A 20696-nucleotide genomic window follows, 5' to 3' on the forward strand; every position below is an offset into this window, starting at 1 on the left:
GAAAGTCACCTATACCATCCTATACTCCTCCTGTTGCCCGCACTTCTGATGAACCAATGGAGATTGCTTTTACTAAAGGTCCTTTGACTACAGAAGAAAAGAACAGAAGAAAGGCCAATAATTTGTGCTTATACTGTGCTTCCAAGGCACATACAGTAAAGGACTGTCCTATTCTCCAGAAACAAAAGGGTAAGAGTAGGTCTTCAGTAGTAGTTTGTACTCAACACTTTTCACTTATTACTCATTGTAACCTCTCTATCTCTTTACAGTGGGAGGGACAAAGAATCCAGACACAGGCCATTATTGACTCCGGAACCACGGGCAATTTCATTGATAAAACTTTTCTTGATAAATATCACATTCCATTAATAAAACGTATTGATTCACTAGCCATACGTGTGATTGATGGTTCTTATTTATCTTCAGGTCCTGTCACCCATAAGACTGTACCACTGCTCATGACCACTACTTCTGGTCATAGAGAGTCTATATCCTTTGACGTTATAGCATCACCCCTGTTTCCTATAGTTCTAGGTCTACTCTGGTTGCAAACACACGAACCTCAGATATCTTGGAGAAATTCACAAGTTCTCTTCAATTCTACATTTTGTTCTAAATCCTGTTACCTGCCAACACATATACTTAACACATCCATTGAGACTCCTGTTATTCCTAAGACATACTCAGACTTTATGGATGTTTTTGACAAAACTGAAGCAGAAAACTTACCTCCACACAGGTCATACGACTGCCCCATAGAATTGTTACCTGGTTCTGATATCCCATACGGACATATATACCCTCTTTCTGAGCCAGAATTAGTACATTTGAAACAATATCTCGATGACAACTTACGGAAGGGCTTTATTAGGCCATCCACATCCCCAGCTGGTGCGGGTATGTTCTTCGTCCGTAATAAAGATAACACGTTAAGACCAATTATTGATTACCGAGAGCTCAACAAAAGAACCAAGAAGAACAGATACCCTCTGCCCCTTATTCCAGAAATCATAGAACGATTACAAGGGGCGACTATTTTCACTAAACTTGATCTGAGAGGGGCGTATAATTTAATAAGAATCAAAGAGGGACACGAATGGCTGACGGCGTTTCGAACAAGGTATGGCTTGTTCGAGTACGCTGTCATGCCATTCGGTTTATGTAATGCACCAGCAACTTTTCAGTGCTTTATTAATGATTTATTTAGAGATCTACTTGACGTATGTATGATTATTTATCTTGACGACATACTGATTTACTCCAAAACTGAAGAACAACATACTATACATGTACGCACTGTTTTACTCCGACTTAGACAAAATTCACTTTATGCTAAACCTGAAAAATGTATTTTCAATACGGATACTATATCTTTTCTGGGTTATTCAATTTCTCCTTTAGGCATACAGATGGAACAAAAAAAAATAGAAGCTATATCTTCTTGGCCTACTCCTACTAACAAGAAGGACATACAGTATTTCATTGGTTTTGCTAACTTTTATAGAAGATTTATCAGAAATTTCTCTTCTATTGCTAAACCTATCACTTCTTTAAGTGGTAATTCATCAACATTCCATTGGACCCCTCAAGCAGAACAAGCTTTCCAAAAGTTGAAACACTCTTTCACTACTGCTCCAATTCTTAAGTTTCCTGATCCCCAATTGCAATATATATTGGAGGTTGATGCATCTGACTATGGCTTGGGAGCTATTTTGTCGCAAAGAAAAACACCCAACACCCCCATGCATCCCGTTGGTTACTTTTCAAGAGTTATGACATCCCCAGAACTGAACTACTCCATTGGAGAAAAAGAACCCCTGGCCATAAAATCTGCCCTTGAATTTTGGAGGCATCTCCTGGAAGGTACAACCATTCCTTTTTTGATTTACACCGACCATAAAAACTTGGAATACCTTAAAACCAATAAAACATTATCGGCACGTCAAATCAGATGGAGCTTATTTTTCAGTCGTTTTGATTTCCTTATTACATACAGGCCTGGATGCAAAAATGGTAAGGCCGATTCTCTTTCCAGGAAAGTTTTAAGACCTTCATATTCCAACACAACTGGTAGTGTCATTCCCCAAAGTAAATTTATTGGTTTAGCTTTGGATTTCACTACTAACCTCCAGTCCTCTCAAAAACAAGATCCCGACTTACCTCTGCCTTACCTTACCAAAAATAAGGATGGTCTGTATTATCATGATGGAAAGCTCTACATACCCTCAAATCTACGAAAAGAGATCTTGCATTCTGTCCATGAATCCGTTATATGTGGTCATCCTGTATTCCGTAGAACCAAACATCTCCTACAAAGGGATTTCTGGGGGCCCTCCATGTCATCTGATGTTGATAAACATATCAAAGCTTACACTATTTGTGCTATGGCGAAACCATCCAAGGCAGCTCCATATGGTTTACTCTTATCTCTACCCGTGGCTGATAGGCCTTGGAAAGACATTGCTATGGATTTTGTGGTAGAACTTCCTAGCTCTAACAACCATAACTGCATCATGGTGGTCGTCGATTTATTTTCCAAGATGGCTCATTTTGTACCTTGTCATTCCTTGCCTACAGCCTCTGAAACTGCAAAACTTTTTACTATGTATCATTTTAAAAATACAGCGCAGACTCAGCTCTTCATATCACCCCCAAACAAATGGACAAACGGAGAGAACAAACCAGACACTTGAGCAATACTTACGCTGTCATTGTGCTTTCTTACAGAATGATTGGTTGTCTTTACTACCTACTGCTGAATTTGCTTTTAATAATGCAGTTAATGCTTCTACAAAAGTTTCACCTTTTTATGCAAATTACGGTTTCCATCCTAGATTTCATTTATATCCCAGAGAAGACACCATCTGTCCCTTGGTCAATGACACAATAAACAAATTATCCCAACACTTTCGGATCATTCAGGACAATCTTAAAACATCTCAACAACAACAGAAGACCTTTTATGATTTACGCAGGAGGCAACCTCCTGCTTATGTAGTTGGTGATATGGTTTGGTTATTGACTAAACATCTGTATCTGAAGGTTCCTACCAAGAAACTGGCTGCCTTATATATTGGTCCGTTTAGGATATCTAGGGTTATTAATCCCAACGCTGTCACTTTGGAATTGCCGGACTCCATTCCAGTGCACCCCACCTTTCATGTCTCGCTCCTTAAGCCCTCTACAGTTGGGGCTCCTCCCTTCTCTAGTTGTGCTCCCCTGATTTCTGATCTTTTGCTTCCAGAATATGAGATTCAGGACATTTTGGATTCCCGTTTTCATCTCAATGAGCTGCAGTATCTCATCCATTGGAAGGGGTTTTCCCATGATGAGGATTCTTGGGAACCCTCCACAAATCTGACGGCTCCTCGCTTGGTCTCTCTCTTTCATCGAAGGAATCCTGATCGTCCTAGGCCCTGAGCCTCGGAGTGGCTCCTTTGGGGGGGGGTTCTGTCATGTCTGAGGTCTTGTCAGTTTGTCTGTCCCTTTAAATTTGAACCCTTATAAGGCTCCTCCTAACTAAATCCTGTGCTCTGTAATTTGATCCTTATGCTGAGTATCCTGGCTTGTGCTGAAGCAATCTACACGCTCTCTGGATCTCTACCTGAGCCTACTTACAGGAACTCACCAAAAACTATTTCCTGCAACTTTTTGTTATTTCTTATGCTTGCTACAAATACCTTTTTGTCTCCTCAGCATTTACTTAAGCTTTTAGGCTTACAGCTCACAGATTGTGCTTTTCAGAATTCCTCTGCCGTGCCTGTCAGCAGCTCCTCTGCTATACTAACAGCCTGCTCTTCCTGTTTGGCGATACTGGACTCCAGGTAACTGCTGCTTTTCCTCTAGCAGAATCTTTCACCAGACCACAGGATTAAAGGTACTGAATATTCCTTTGGCATTACCATTTTGAAAGTGTTTTCTGGACTCATCAGGTTTTATTGCAAACTTGTATCTTATATGCTGTGAACTGAACTTATCATTGCAATCTGTGCCTATGTACATTCACTCCAGGAAAAGGCTGCATTTCTCATATATGTGACTCTATTTTCTGATACTCCTACAAGTGAACTGACTTATTAGCTTAAGTATAAGTATAAATATTCTACCTATTCTTCAGTATTATATGCAAGTTTCATTTTTGTCTCACTCTTGCCTGTTAATCCTTATATACAGGCACTAATATCCTTTTCTCCTCTGTTCAGCAAGTATTGGATTCAGCTTTCACTAATTGAGCTATCCTTTCTGCAGAGTTGAAAATTCCTTTTTAACCCATACTGGGCCCTCAGTCTAGGATCAGAATAGGGGATTGTGACTTAACAGCCCCGATATTTGTGAGACTGAGTGGTAACCTAACCAATTCCCTGTATTGATTCTTACACCCTGTTATAGGCTCTAGTAAATGTAGGGAGAGGAGTATCGGGCGCTACAATCAGTAGCTTGTATATTAGTGAAATTAACCGCCTTTGTGATCTGTTCGCTATACATAAAAGTTCGAATGGGGTGAGATCTCTTCCAATATGTCTTTGTGTGCATGGTGTGACAAGAAATGTACCAATTTATTATACATTAACCATGATGAAAAAATGTCGCAGTTTACTGCTATCATCTGCTGTTGTGTGTATATTTTCCCATTCTCTCTAATATTATGCAAGCAGCCCATTTTAAGACGGTAATGTTTACCGGGACACGTTCCCATCTTGTGGTATGGCAGCTCAGGGTTCTCAATAATCGGTATTAGTGGGGAAGTCCTAGATAAAATATGTGTGTTAGTGGCAATAACTTTATCCCTTTTATAGAGTATTTCCGAAGTTATCTGGTATTCGCCTAATATTTTGGGGTGGTGCACAGATGGAATCCATGCCAGCGTACCAACATTATTAAGTTTGAAGATTTGTCCATCTAGTCTAACCCAAGCCTTATGTGTTGTGTTTTGGGACCATTCCACTATGCGCTGTAATAGTATGGCCTGTCTATAAGCCGACAAATCCAGGAAACCCAATCTGCACCTGTCCCTTGGAAGGTACATCGTTCTCCTAGGGACTCTTGGTTTTGTGCCTGACCACACAAACTGCTCCAATATTTTTTGCGATTGAGGTAAATATTCTCTCGGAAGGGAGATCGGAATAGTCTGCAAAATATATAAAATACGAGGAAGGATATTTATCTTTATCACTCCTTCTTTCCTAACTATGAGAGAGGTTTATTATTCCAAGATGATAGGTCTCTCGTGATTTCCTCTCGTATTATTATATAATTGTCCTTATATAAATCTTGTGACCTAGTAGGTATATGCTTAGATTTCGTAATTGTTTGGTGTTCACCGAAAATTTAAATTAAGATTTTAGCCAGTGTATGTGTTCATGGGGTGCATTAATATTAAGAAGCTCCAATTTCGCTAGATTAAGATGGAAGTTGGAAAGGGTCCCGTATGTTTTTATTTCTGCAAGTAGCTCTGAAATGGACGTGTCAACATTAGTGAGAGTTTACAGAATATCATCCGCATATAAGGCCTGTTTATGTACCGTGTCTCCCACCCTTACCCCCGTTATTTTAGGGTTATGACTTTATGAGCCAAGGCTTCTATTGAGAGGGCAAACAGGAGGGGGGACAGGGGGCACCCCTGCCTAATGTCATTCGTGATTTTGAATGCTTCCGATAATGTACTATTTACCCGTACTCGAGCACTAGGGGATGTATATAATGCAAATATCATATTTAAGAAAGAGCTACCGAAATTCATCGTCTCCATAACCCGGCGCAGAAAAAGCCAATCGACATGGTCAAAGGCCTTCTCCAGGTTGGTCGAGAAGAGGGCCATTGGCACGCCTTCAACTCTAGCAAAATTGAGTAGCTGCAACACTTTTGCGGTATTATTGCGTGCCTCCCTCCCTGGCACAGATCCCACCTGGTCTGTTGATATGAGGTCGGGAAAGGTATTTATTCAGCCTTTTTGCTAGTATTTTGGCCAGGATCTTTATATCTGTATTTAATAAAGATATCAATCTGAAATTACCCGGGGTCATGGGCTTTTTCCACTAGGTAGGTCTCTAACTGCCTGTGTCAACTCCTCCTGTGTGATGGGCGCATCTTGTACGTCTGCATTAGCTGTTTCTAATTTAGGTAACCCCTCTTTGGATAGATAGTCATCTATTGCGTGCCCTCTTGAAGTTATCTGAGCTGCCTGCGCATTTGTGTCAGATGTTTTCAATATGTTTTACAGATTGTCATAATTAGAGTGGAAGGCCATAGCTATGTGTTTGTTGCTTTTAAGTTTAGAGCCATCTGCTAGTTCCAGGAAGTGAATATGTGTTTTGAGTTGTGTTCTGCGTTATGATCTAGCCAGCAATTTGTCTGGTTTGTTCCCACCCTCATAGTATTGCTGCTTAATCATGGGCATCTTGTGCTGGTAGGCTGCCGCTAAGTGGTGTTTAAGCTCAGTTCTAGTTGTAATAAGAGAATTTTTAGTACTCTCGTCATTAGGATCCTGCTTATGTTTCTTTTCCAATCCAGTGATACTACATAGTAACTGTGTGTGGACTTCTCTATATTGCCTGAGCAATCTAGCTTTATGCTTCAAGAACTCGCCCCTTATAACGCACTTATGTGCTTCCCATACGTTTGACTTCGAAGAGTGTTCAGGGTCATTAAGAGTAAAATATTCTGCGAGGGATTTTTGGATGTCTGCTGTAAACAGCAATTTTTCTAAGAGCGTTTCATCCAGTCTACAGATATATGCAGTTGGGGGTACATCTGGCCACTGGATTGTACACGTGACTGGAGCGTGATCTGACCACGTTATTGGGCCTATATCGCACGTAGTTTGACCACGTTATTGGGCCTATATCGCACGTAGTTACCATATCCAGAACCCCCCCGTGTCGGTTAGAATATAGTCAATGCGTGAATATTTGTTATGTGGCGGGGAATAATATGTAAAATCTTTAGTGTTTGGATTCAGCGTTCTCCACTTATCATGGAGTAGTAAATCAGAGAGAATGGTTTTGACCTTTTTGGTTACCCTGTTAGGTACGCTAGATGTACCCGTTGCTGTGTCTATGTGGGGTTCCATTGGGAGATTAAAATCTCCAGCTACATACACCGGCCCCTTTGCATGGTCCAGTATAATTTCAGATACTTTCTTTATGAATCTATGTTGTGCCACGTTAGGTGCGTATACTGTCATGAGAGTGATAGGGTGTTCATATAGTGTGCTCACCAGAACCAGGTATCTACCCTCAGAGTCTCTCTCAATATGTGTGACTTTCAGTAGTACAGTGTGGTTGATCAATATGCCTACACCGCATTTTTTTGTGGGTCCCAAGGAGAAGTATGCTGTTGGGTATGCAGTGTTAAACCACTTGGGTTCTTTACCCCTTCGGAAATGTGTCTCTTGGACAAACACTATATGACTGTGTACATTTTTTAAATGTTTGATGGCAATGGATCTCTTACCTGGGTTGGTGAGGCCCTTGGCGTTAATGGAAGTAAATGTAAGGTTATGTGAACCCCACCTACTTTTGTGGTGAGCCATTCTAAGAGGAAAAAAAGGGGAAAGAAGAAGGGGGTTGAAGGGAAAGAAGAAGGGGAATCAAAGGGAAAGAACAGAGATTAAATTAATTCTGGCACACAGTGGTCTGCTTCTGATAAATAACACAATATTTAAAAATACAAATATTAAATATTTAATAAGCTCTCCTGCAGACAAAACCTTCTCAGGCAGCATCCCTAATAGGAAAGCATGTGTATCAATGTAACCAGTATCTACTGGGATAGTAACCTTTAGGCAAATACAGCGCTTTGAAAAAGGAACCTTCTCCTAAACGACTAGGCCTGTCGTCCAGGATATTAAATACATATGGCAATAAAGGGAAAAAGGGGGGTGGGGAAGATTAAGGGCTGGGGATGGGGGGAGGTGGGAGATGGGGATGAGTTATGAGTGGGGAAGGGGACAAGGAACAGTGGGAGCAATGTTATTCCTACTCTCAACTTCACTTAAAGATTGTGTAGACATTAATGCTTAAGAGAACCTTCAATTGTAGCATTAAAACAGTTGCATCTACCTAACTCAGATAACAGGTTGACATAACAAATACAGGTACATGAACTTAGTGCCCATCTTATAGTTTTCATAAATCACCAACTTTAATTAGGTAGGACAAACAGTTCAGAAAAGGATACCATATCAAGTTGTGACTTGATAAGCAGAAGAGTATCTGTTTTTGTTCTGTAGAGAACCTGCAGCTCCATTAGGATTCTTCTCTTCTAGGATCCAGTGCAGTTGGTTCCTGCACTCCAGATGATTCCTTGTCTTGGTTGCCTGGGGGGGATTCCACCAACTTTTCAAGTGACAGTTCAGAGTAGTACATCTTCAGATCAGACCCTGGCCGGAATATGGCAGTCTTGTTATTGTTTGTTGCTATCAGTGATAGCGGAAAGCCCGATCGGTATTGTATTTCATTTGCTCTCAGTTTTGTAGTTATATGACAAAGTTCTCTTCTTTTTTGAAGTGTGACTGTCGAAAGGTCTGAGAACAATTGGATCTCTTCACCGACATGATAAATTGGATGTTTGGCTCTAGAACATCTGAGAAGTTCCTCTTTGTCTTTAAAGTTTAGAAACTTTATTATGATATCTCTGGGTGGTCCTTTGGGCTTAGGTTTGGGCCTCAGCGCTCTGTGTGCCCGCTCCATGAGGGAGTCCCCTTGATAGTGCAGAAGAGAGCTTGCAGGTAGCCCTCAATCGCCGGTGGGTGTATTGTCTCAGATACACCTCTAACTCAAATGTTGTTCCTGCGGCCCCTGTTGTCCAAGTCTTCTAGCTTATCTGACAGGGCTTGTATTATTTCACTTTGGTGCTGGAGGTCTGAGCAATTCTGTTGTACTGTAGTAGCAGTCGAAGACTGTGCCACCTCCACCTGCTGCACCCGTATCTCTAGGGTGTTGATATCCTTTCTGAGGTCACCAAACAAGTTGCACATTTCCTGCATGACACCTTTAATGTCATCCTTTGATGATAAGTATTGCAGATCATCTTTGGTTAGAGGCTGAGACTGTGTCTCTGATAGGTGTAATTGTGCTGTCTGTGTCTGTTGACGGGTGGTCATATCTTCCATTGTTGGACTTTTAAGTTGATTTAACTGTTTGAGGTACTTACTCAGCGGTCTAGCTGGAGTGCTCTTTTCTGCCTTAGCAGATTTTTTATTAGGCATTACCCAACACACTGCTCCAAATGCTGTCTTGCAAATGTGCCTCCCAGTTTATTATTTGTAGTCCTTTGTTTTATGCTCAGTACTATGAGTGTGTGTACACCCCTGATCCACAATTATTAGAGGACCCCCAAGCAATTGTTGATTAGCCCCACAACAGCCAAAAGGACTTTGCCTGAAAACTTTTTCACAACCTAATATTTATTCAGATCACTGATAATTATATATACCAGAAAGCTGAGGATATTTAAGTATGCCTGTCCACTAGGGTCCTGTTCTTAAGGATAGTATAATCTCGAATATGTTAGCTGGGCTGATTATCCCTTTTCTATATAACTTGAGGGTGTTACAAAGTAGCAATGGCCTTCTCCAAATAATGCACTATTCAATGTGGGAAGAGAGATCAGGGAGTAGTTTTTCACTAAACAACGTTACGTAATGGAAAACACACAGAGTAATCAAATTAGTTAGGTGTGACAATTCTAAGTGCACTATTGTTTTGCTGGCGCCCCAGCGATATGAGTATAAATTTTTATTTCAATTTTGTACAGTCACTACGGAGCTGTGTGGGTCGTAAAGCCGTTCCTAGTCTGCTGATGCATGTCTCCGTCCTTATGCGATTATCAGCTGCGTCACAGTGCAAAAAAAAAATAAAAAAAAATAAATGGCGCCACTGTTAAATAAAATGATATCACTATATCAGCCCCTCCAATATCTCTATCCTCTGTTGATCCCCCCTTTGACAACTATCCGGCTGTCTGTTAGGGGAGTTATTCACAGTCCTCCACAAGTCACAGTCTCAAACCGCTGATGCGATCCACTCACAGGCTTCCACTCTGATCTAGACTGCCGGGTCTCTTGCCGCGAGAAACACACACACCTTCGTCACCAGTGTGCAATGACTTATAATTTCCTCCCGGTTTAGCCCGCATATGGATCCGGTTCTGCAGCTCCGAATGTCTGTGCACCTGCTGTTATTACACTATGCCGACAGCCTGCTCTCAGTGTCCCAGACTCAGGGAGAAGGGGTAATTGTCTTAAGGGTTTATGCCATTTTTTGGAGTTATATTGCCTCAGGGTTTTGGAGCTCCTTCAGAACACAGCCATCTGCCTGCGTGGCTAAGCTCCGCCTACATGCATCTTTTTATACACATGCAGCTTCCCATTGCACTGCTATCCTCCATCTGGAGGGGGCCTTTTTTCACCAGACGTTACTGCACAACTTCATACGGCGGTGTCTGCGGCCATTAGTGCTTTCCCTCGCACTGCTAAGCACAAGCGAAAAGTTAAATCTTGCACTCCTGCCCAGGTGGCATCATGTCGAGGATGAGTTTCTCTCTCTTCAGAGTATGAACTTTCAGGGTTGGAGTCAGCTGCCTATAATTATCCGCCTGTGTAGGACCCAGTTTTTTTATTTAGGACGGAACGTTTACGCTTTCTACTAAAGGAGGTTTTGACTACATTAGAGGTTCCAAAGGCCGAGCTGCCAGACAAACCTCTGGGTCCTAAATTTGATGGCAATCATTATTAAGGACGAGTGGGACAGGATTAGATTCCCATTCCGGTCATCTGCCTTTTAAGGATCTCTGTTACGGGCTCTCTATGAGGGTGGGTTTTCTTTTTCCCATCCCTACTTGGTTGGTGCTATTTTCTGCTTGCCACACGCATACTAGCCCGTGTGAGGATAGTTCGTCGTTTATAGAGCCGCCGGATATTAGGATGGAAACTCTGTTAAAGAGGATGTTTCAACCTATGGGATATTTGCTTTTACTGGCGGCGCTTGTCGCCGCAGTTGATGGAGCGGCTACCTTTTGGGGAGTTTCCTTCGCGAAAAATTATCAAGGTGGATTCCTCAACATTTTTCAGAAAATAATTATGGCCTTCTGGGTTACTAATTCTTTTATCTGTGCTAGATTAATTAGCCTATGGCTAAGACTTCAGGTTTTCTGTTCAGGCCCATAAGGCTCTCTGACAGATATAACTTCTAACTCTAGTCTCTTTCCCTCTATTTAAGGGAAAGAGTTTGTTTGACTATCTCCGTGGTTTCAGGGGTCAAGGGTACCTTCATACCGTAAGATAAGGAGAACAAATTTAAGGAATTTTCATTCCTTTAGTTCTGATAAAAGCCCAGCGTCAGAGGCCTCCACTAAGCCAAAGCAAACCAAGAGTTCTTGGAAGCTGGCTCAGTCCTGGAAAAGATCCAAGCAGAGCCAGAAGCCCGTTGAGACTAAGTCCGCATGAAGGGGAGGCCCCCGGTCCTATTTTGGATTGTGTAGGGGCAGAATGTCGCTCTTTCAGAGACTTGGTTCAGGGACGTGCAGGATCCTTGGGTCCTGGAGGTCATAACTCAGGGTTACAAGATCGGTTTTAAATCTCATCCACCCAGGGGCAGATTCATCCCTTCAACCTGTCTTCAAGACTAGGAAAGAGGGAAACCTTTCTGGAGTGCGTAAGGGATCTGTCCTCCTTTGGAGTCATTGTCCCAGTGCCTATCGCAGAGAGAGATTTGGGATACTATGCTAACATTTTCATGGTCCCAAAGAAGGAGGTTTTTTTCCATCCAGTTCTGGACCTAAAGTGCTTAAACAAATTTCTATATGTCCCCTCGTCAAAATGTAGATAATAAGGTCCATCTTTCCCTTAATTCAGGAAGGGCAGTTCCTGAAGGAGACAATCCTTCACCTTCCAATCCAGAGGGAACACTTTCAGTTCCTCAGGTTTGTGTTCCTGGACCAGCACTTCCAGTTCATTGCACTTCCGTTTGGTCCAACTACTGCTCCAAGAATTTTTACAAAGGTTCTAGGGGCTCCTCTAGCAGTCGCCAGATCCGGGGGTGTAGCAGTAGCTCCCTACTTGGATGATATTCTGGTACAAGCACCATCGTTTTGTCTGGCGGAAGACCATTCGGAATCTCTGCTCTGTTTTTTTTTTTTTCGATACCACGGAGGGACGATAAATAAAGGAGTTCTCTTATTCCAAGCACCAGGGTGGAATTCCTGGGCACGATAATAGACTCCATAGACATGAGAATATTTCTAACAGACCCAAGAAATTGAAAGCTAGCTTCAAAGTGTCTTACCCTCCAGACCTCCTTAAGGCCATCTGTGGCTCAGTCTATGGAGGTGATTGGTCTTATGGTGTCCAGCATGGACATCGTTCTCTTTGCCAGGTTCCACCTCAGGCCATTGCATCTGTGCATGCTGGGGCAGTGGAATGGCGATCATTTGGATCGGTCTCACAGATTTCTCTGGACAACCGGTCAAGATAATCGCTCTCTTGGTGGCTCTGTCCAGATCACCTGTCCCGAGGAGCATCCTTTTTAAGACCATCCTGGGTGAAGGTGACTACAGATGCAAGTCTTGCAGGATAGGGAATTGTTTGGGGTGCCAAGAAGGCACAGGGCCTGTGGACGCAGGAGGAGAGCTCCCTCCCATTCATCATTCTAGACCTTAGGGCAATATTCAATGCTCTGAAGGCTTGGCCCCTACTGGGTTCGTCCCAATTTATATCAATCAGACAAAATATCCTTGGTGGCTTACATCAACCATTAGGGGGGAACTAGAAGCTCCCTAGCAATAAGGGAAGTATCTTGGATTCTGGAGTGGGCGGAGACTCACAACTGTTCGCTGTCAGCGATCCACATTCTGGGTGTGGACATCTGGGAAGTGGATTTTCTCAGCAGACAATCGTTTCATCCGGGCGAATGGTCTCTCCATCCCAAAGTGTTGGCGGAGATATGCAACAGGGGGGAATGCCGTAAATAGATCTCATGGCGTCCTTAATACCAAGCTACCCAGGTATGGGTGGGGTCCAGGGATCCTCAGGCGGAACTAACAGATGCATTAGCGGTGCCTTGGAGGTTCAATCTAATTTCTCTTTTCCTGCCATTACCACTCCTTCCTTGAGTGGTGGCTCGAATCATACAGGAGCAGGTGTCAGTGATACTGATTGCTCCATCGCGGCCGCAAAGGATATGGTTTGCGGATCTAGTGGGGATGTCATCATCTCCTCCTTGGAGGTTACCTTGTCGCAGGGATCTGCTGGAACAAGGCCCCTTTTTCATCAAAATCTAGATTCTCTGAGGCTGACTGCGTGGAGATTGAACGCTTAGTCTTAGCCAAGTGACAGTTTTCTGAGAGTGTTATTGATACTCTCATTCAAGCTCGTAAGCCGGTTACTCGTTGCATCTATCATAAGGTGTGGAGGAACTGCTTATTCTGGTGTGAAGAGCGTGGTTTGTCCTGGCACAAAGTAAGGTTGCCAGGATTCTTTCTTTTCTCCAGGATGAACTGAAGAAGGGCCTCTCAGCTAGTTTCTTGAAGGGACAGATTTTGGCTCTGTCTGTTTTACTGCACAAGAGACTCGCTGAGCTCCCGGATGTACAGTCTTTTTGTTAGTTTTCTGACTAGGATCAGGCCGGTGTTTAGATCTAATGCTCCTCCTTGGATTTTATATCTTGTTCTTAAAGTTTTGCAACGGGTTTTATTTGAGCCTATGCATGAGGTTGACATTAAATTGTTGTCTTGAAATGTTCTTTTTCTACTAGCTATTGCTCCTGTGCGTAGAGTCTCTGAGATTGCTGCCTTGCAATGCGACCCTCCTTATCTGGTGTTCCATGCTGATAAGGCTGTTCTACGAACTAAGTTAGGATTTCTTCTTAAGGTTGTGTCAAATCGCAACATCAATCAATTGTGGTTCCTTCTTTATGTCCTAATCAATTTTCTTCATCGAAGGAACGTTTACTGCATAATCTGGATGTGGTTCGTGCCATGAAGTTTTATTTTCAGGCTATGAAGAAATTTAGACAAACTTCTTCTCTGTTTGTTATCTATTCTGGAAAGCGTAGGGATCAGAGGGCCTCTTCAACTTCCTTATCTTTTTTGTTGAGGAGTATCATCAGCTTAGCATATGAGTCAGCGGGTCATAAGCCTCCACAGAGGATTATAGCTCATTCTATGAGAGCAGTGGCTTCCTCTTGGGTCTTCAAAAATGAGGCCTCTATAGATCAGATTTGTAAGGCGGCTACCTGGTCCTCCTTACATACTTTTTCCAAATTTTACAAGTTTGATGTTTTTTGCTTCTGCTGAAGCAGCCTTCATGAGAAAGGTTTTGCATGCTGTGGTGCCCTCAGATTAGGGGCGGCCTCTCTTTTTTACCTTCCCGTTAGCATTCAGTGTCCTCTGGAGCTTGGGTATAATTTCCTACAAGTAAGCAGATGTGGACTCTCCCTGTACAGAAGGAAAGGAAATTATCTGGTAAACATAATTTATGTTATTACTCATTACCCAGTTTTGCATAATCAACACGGTTATATTAATACAATTTTTACCTCTGTGATTACCTTGTATCTAAGCCTATGCAGACTGCCCCCATATTTCAGTTCTTTTGCAGACTTGCATTTTAGCCAATCAGTGCTGACTCCTAGATAAATCCACAGGAGTGAGCAATGTGTTATCTATAACTAGCACTGAGATAAGAGGCGGCCTTCAAGGGCTTATAAATTAACATATGAGCCTACCTAGGTTTAGCTTTTAACAAAGAATACCAACAAAGCAAATGTTGTGCATCCCTCTATCCCTTTAATAAATACACAATCTTGCATCCCTTTAACATACAGGAAGCTAACCAAAAGACCGGACGTAAACAAACTGGCAGACCAACAGGAAGTAATCGCTTTGACAACTTCCGGTTTTAGCGATAGAAACTCACTTCCTGTTTGGCGGTAATAGCCCACTTCCGGTCCCACGACAATTCCTTATCCTAAATAGAGGTTTATATCTGCAATCATCGAGTTTGAAGAAAAGGGTTAGTATCATGTTATTGGGAGCTAGAGATTGATATGATCAACTACTTAACTAACAATCCATTTTTTATTTAACAAACTGGCAGACCAACAGGAAGTAAGCGTTATGACAACTTCCGGTTTTTGCGATAGTAACTCACTTCCTGTTTGGCGGTAATAGCCCACTTCCGCTCCTACGACAATTGCTTATCCTAAATAGAGGTTAATATCTGCCATCATCTAGTTCGAAGAAAAGGGTTAGTATCATGTTATTGGAAGTTAGAGATTGATATGATCAACTATTTAACCAACAATCTTTTTTTATATATTATAAACAGAGAATAACAGAAACTTAGTCCTAAATAACACTTCCGGTTTCTGATTAAGATCCGGGTCATAGGGTCATCATTTTGGCGCCAATTTTGTCTGTTTTTGGCGCCAATAGGACATTAGCATCACTATATAAGAAGCTCACTCACCAACCATATATCAGTCTTGAGAAAGGCCCTATAGGTGGGCCGAAAAGCGTTGGCATATATGGTGAGATATATTTCAATTATTTGTAGCTATCTGTAAAACGGTACTGCTCTATGTTGTATATTTTCTTTTTTCCACAGGATTTGGATATTCTTGCTTTTCTAATACCAATTTTTTGATTTTGGATCACTATCACAACCAATTATTTTTTTCTAATTTTTTCTAACTTGGATTTGGATTCAACTTTGAATAATTCTTCACATTTAGACTTTGTACTATTTCGATATTTGACTTTCCATATTATACCCAGGAGGGACTTTGAGACATTGTATCACTGTTACCACGATGAACTATTTTCTTTTATCCATTTTGTATATATCTATTTGATCACCTTTTGTATTGTACTTAGTTTTATCGATCATCATCTGCATTGTAATTATTTATTACTTATATATCTATGTACTTGTGCACACTGTAGAGTAGTTACTATTTGTTTCAGTGCCTATTCCAACCCCACTACTTTTTTAATATTGAAATTTGATTTTAACCATCATGTTTTAATTGTATATCATGGATCCATGTATTATTGTGTTGAATTACTATATGTTATTAAACTTTTGTATGTGCTAAGATCAATATATGTTATTAATTTTCTATTTAATACATATTTGTTATCTAATTGCTACCCACGATTCTATTTGTATTTTTAATTATACCAAGACCTGGCCTTTGATTAGGCGCTCCTATAACTTCATAGTTTTCTACATTTATCCACCTATGGGTAACTAGGGACCCATTTGTTTTAGGAGCTGGAGGTCTATTTCTAGTAAGCGCTGTCGGATATATCCCAATTACTAACCATATGATTAATGTCGGAAGCGCAGACAGCTCATCAAATCTTTATAGGATTTATTTAAATTGCCATAAGCACACAGCAAGACACACCTCTTTGTCATTACTATATAATTGGAAAAATACTTACAGCAAATTATGCCAATATTACAGTGTATATATATTATACCAATACTTGAAGTAAATCCTTGAGTGGAACTAACATAGACAATCTCTAACCGGTTTACTTAAACCGTTATATAACATACAGCAAGATATCATTTATCCCACCATAATATTCAGGTTGGCAAACTTAATACATATGCAATAGTGAAATAGTATTTTGTGAGATTAATGTTAATACAATTGCACTAATACGCCTGGTATATTATCAGGAGTGTAGATAACGTAACAAATCTTTATTGGGTCTATTAAAATCTCTATAGTAAAAATACACTGTTGAAAAAAGATTTACTTGGGACAATACTAAGGACAACATATATATAGAACCGACATACGAAGCTAGTCTATGAGTGGAGATAAACCAGCCAATCTATTACCGGATTAATTAAACTATTATCAAAAGATATAGCCAGACCTATTTTTCCACTACAATAATCAAGTTGGCAAACATAAAAATATATGCAATAGTGGTAACAATATTTATTCAGTGATGTTAACACGATTGTATTAATAAACCTGGTATATCGCATAGATTGTATCAAACCCAGTACACTGGATATATACACGTCTAACAATCCATATGCTGCAGTTTATGTAGCGACTCTGTATCTTATTTTAATTATTTTAATAAAATAGTGTCTCTTTGCAAACCACCTTTCAAGGAACTTGGCAAAATCCTACATATTTACATATTTAGTGTTTCTAATGAGCACATACGCTGACATATATTAGTGGTCTATATATAGGAACTTATTAAACTATCCGGAATTATTTAACTATAATTCAAAATTGAAGGATATTTAGATATCCACCAATAAGAGGGATATCGTTATCATATATAGGCATATAATCTGGAAAGTGCAACAAAACACCATCAGACTCTAACCCTTAATAAACCTATATCTAACTGGTGGAAACAACATACTCAGGTTTCTAATATAAACATACAATCACTATTAATACTATATGGTGATTTTTAGAATATAAAACTATGGATTAACACCCACATCCTAGGTCACTTATACTTAAATCATTGATATACTATGATATAGTGTAGGAGCCAGAGTCTCTCGCTTTTTGCCATCCATACCATTTTCCCGCATAACCACTTTACCTTATACCTATTATTTTAAGTCTAGAAGTCATTCCTGTGTTTTTAACATTTGTGTCCATTTATTTTAAATATGCTTTAATAAAAGTTATATTTTAATATTTTTCCTTTTGAGTACCCGCCACCTGTTGCTCTCTAGGCCTAGCGAATCTATAGGGAATTTGAGTGCTTCTAGCTGTACATTTTTTAGCAGTCTTGTACCGCTTTTTTGTAAATTGTGCTTAGTACACAGCAACAATTGTGATATATTATAAAACTGGTTGGAGGCGTAGATAATTGTGCTACTCCCTATTGAAAATCGACCGTCACATTAGTTCCCTTTTACTCTATGAGTAGTGCCATTGGGTTATTTTGTAAACATACACAAACACACATACATACAAAGACACACAAACACACGTATACACAAACACACATACATACAAAGACTCACGTATACACAAACACACATACATACAAATACAAACACACATACATACAAAGACACACACATACATACAAAGACACACACATACATACAAAGACACACACATACATACAAAGATACACACATACATACAAACACACATACATACAAGGACACACAAATACAAACACACATACATACAAACACACACAAATACAAACACACATACATACAAAGACACACACATACATACAAAGATACACACATATACACATACATGCAAACACACACAAACACACACACATACATACAAACACACACACATAAATACAAAGATACACACATATACAGATAAATACAAACACACATACATACAAGGACACAAACACACATACATACAAAGACACACAAACACACATACATACAAAGACACACAAACACACATATACACATACATACAAAGACACACAAACACGCATACATACAAAGACACACATACACACATATAGACATACATACAAAGACACACATACACACATATAGACATACATACAAAGACACACATATAAACATACATACAACGACAAACATACACAGAAAGAGACACACATACTTTTTGATGAATATTGTTAAAGATGAAAACCAATTAGCCTTCATCAAGTCTTCTTTAATCTACCTGAATTTAATGCCCTCTTATAAAATTGTATTATTTAAGTAAAAGTAGTATTTCTTCATCGTCTACCTCAACAGGCAGTGAATAATTAGTGCATATACTCTAGTAGCCATCTATTTTTTTAACATTATCCTAAATATTATTTCTTTCTCTTTAAAAATGAGCATCCAACTTCCAAAGAAAATGTTACAAAATGTACTAGAAGATCCCTGTAGAAACAGATTTTAGAGAATTAGAAATGTTACTGATATAAGGAATTATGGTGTACCTGTACGCATTACAGTAAATCCTCAGTAGACATTTACAAAACCGTCAGAAGGTTTGTAATTTGTAAAATAGTGTTTCACAAGCAAATCGGGCAGACTGAAAATAATGGGATAGACTGGCATAATTACATAGGCAATCCCACTGAGAGCACAAAATAAACTCCTACATAAAATAACTCAACACTCTCCTTTTTATGGGGTACTGCTAAATATGTGCTTTTCAGATATGTGATTCACAATGCACTTACTCAATCAGTTTACAGCCCACATTAAATGCTATTGTCTGCAAGTTGCTGTTCTGCACATGTATACCTGCCATTTTAATTGGCCCATTATAATTAAAGTATTTGCGCTAGAAAAAAGGGTTCTAATAATAGAATGAAGCATTATAGCAGCAAAACCAATGCTCTTACAGTAGGTACAGTTGTGATTCATAACTCATGCAGTGCCCAGTAAAAAAAAAAGTTGGTTAGGTATTTGTGTCCCACAATTATTTTCCCCGGGAATCACACTTTGGAAAATGCTTTTACTGTCTTCTCAGCAGTGTGGGTAATGGCCACTCATCAGCACATGTGTTGCTCATACCATTAAAGTGAAACAAACTGCGATATTGAGGGGGGGGGGGTATCGATTACATCGCATGTTTGGACACTAAATACATTTCATGCACCTCCCTTTAGTCATTAGAGATCCTAGGTTACACTTCAGGTTTCTTAAGAAGGAGAGTTACAGCACATGTGCAAACAGGTTAGCACTGGAATGTAGTGAAAGCTAGATTTCAACATGGCGTCACCCATGACTAGAGGTAGGTGGGGAATAACCTCAGTACTATCCTTATAAAATGTATTTAGTGTTTAACCCCTTTACCTAATCTGACATATATATACGTCTTGCGGTACTTGACGTACCGCAAGACATATATATATGTCTGAGCTTCAGAAAGCTCCAGCGGTCTCGGCTGTTAAGTTACAGCCGAGAGCTGGCGTTTCTGAAGGTCCAGGCATCTGCCGCATATGGAACCGGAATGCGATCGGTTCCCCGGTTCCATATGAGGGCGGATGCCTGATCATGATAGACCATGTAACGATCATTGCTGGTGTGGGCAGGTGGCGGGTGTGCGGCCCAGCAGCAGAGTGGAGAGGGAGTGGGAGGGCCTTTGCGCTACAAAATAAATTAAAATAAAATATAATTAAAAAAAAACAAAGAAAAAAAATATAATTATAGGTACTGACAGACAGCTGCCAGTACCTAAGATGACGGATATAGTTAGAGGGGGGAGGGTTAGTGAGCTGTTTGGAAGGGATCAAGGGGATTGGAGGGTATGGGGAATCCTACTCTGCAGGAAAAAAAATATATTTATATTTTTTTAAAAAGCCTTCATTTTTTTATATTGAAATGGTGGCATGAAATATACCAAAATGGGCCTAGATCAATGTCTTGGGTTGTCTACTTAAAATATAAATAGTTTTGACAGGTAATTATAATAGCCAATGCTCTATTTCTGTTTAAATGGTGTGATAGCAAAAATGCTAAAAATTCTTCAGTATTTTGGGCAAGCTTTTCTCTGAAAGTCCCGGCACTGAAGAGGTTAATGACCCTTTAAGAATCTTCATGTAGATTTATCCCTTTTAATAGCGTATAGTGATGCTAATAGAGTAATAGGTGATGTCCTTCAAAACCACAGAAATATGTTTTTAAAATATTTAAATAGGGGCATTATGGGTACTGTGAGCATGTGTGTTGGTTGTATTATGTTATTGAT

The 20696-nt window shown here is 40.1% G+C and overlaps 1 protein-coding gene across 1 annotated transcript in view; it reads left to right on the plus strand.

The window, feature by feature from the left end:
• Positions 1-20696, plus strand: part of MEGF11 (multiple EGF like domains 11) — a 1076815-nt gene that overhangs the window by 743137 nt on the left and 312982 nt on the right. The window contains 1 exon segment of the mRNA XM_053718531.1: positions 10894-10899. Coding sequence (XP_053574506.1) covers positions 10894-10899 — 6 coding nt within the window.

The sequence above is a fragment of the Bombina bombina genome, chromosome 6, assembly GCF_027579735.1.
Source record: "Bombina bombina isolate aBomBom1 chromosome 6, aBomBom1.pri, whole genome shotgun sequence".
Lineage (NCBI taxonomy): Eukaryota > Metazoa > Chordata > Amphibia > Anura > Bombinatoridae > Bombina > Bombina bombina.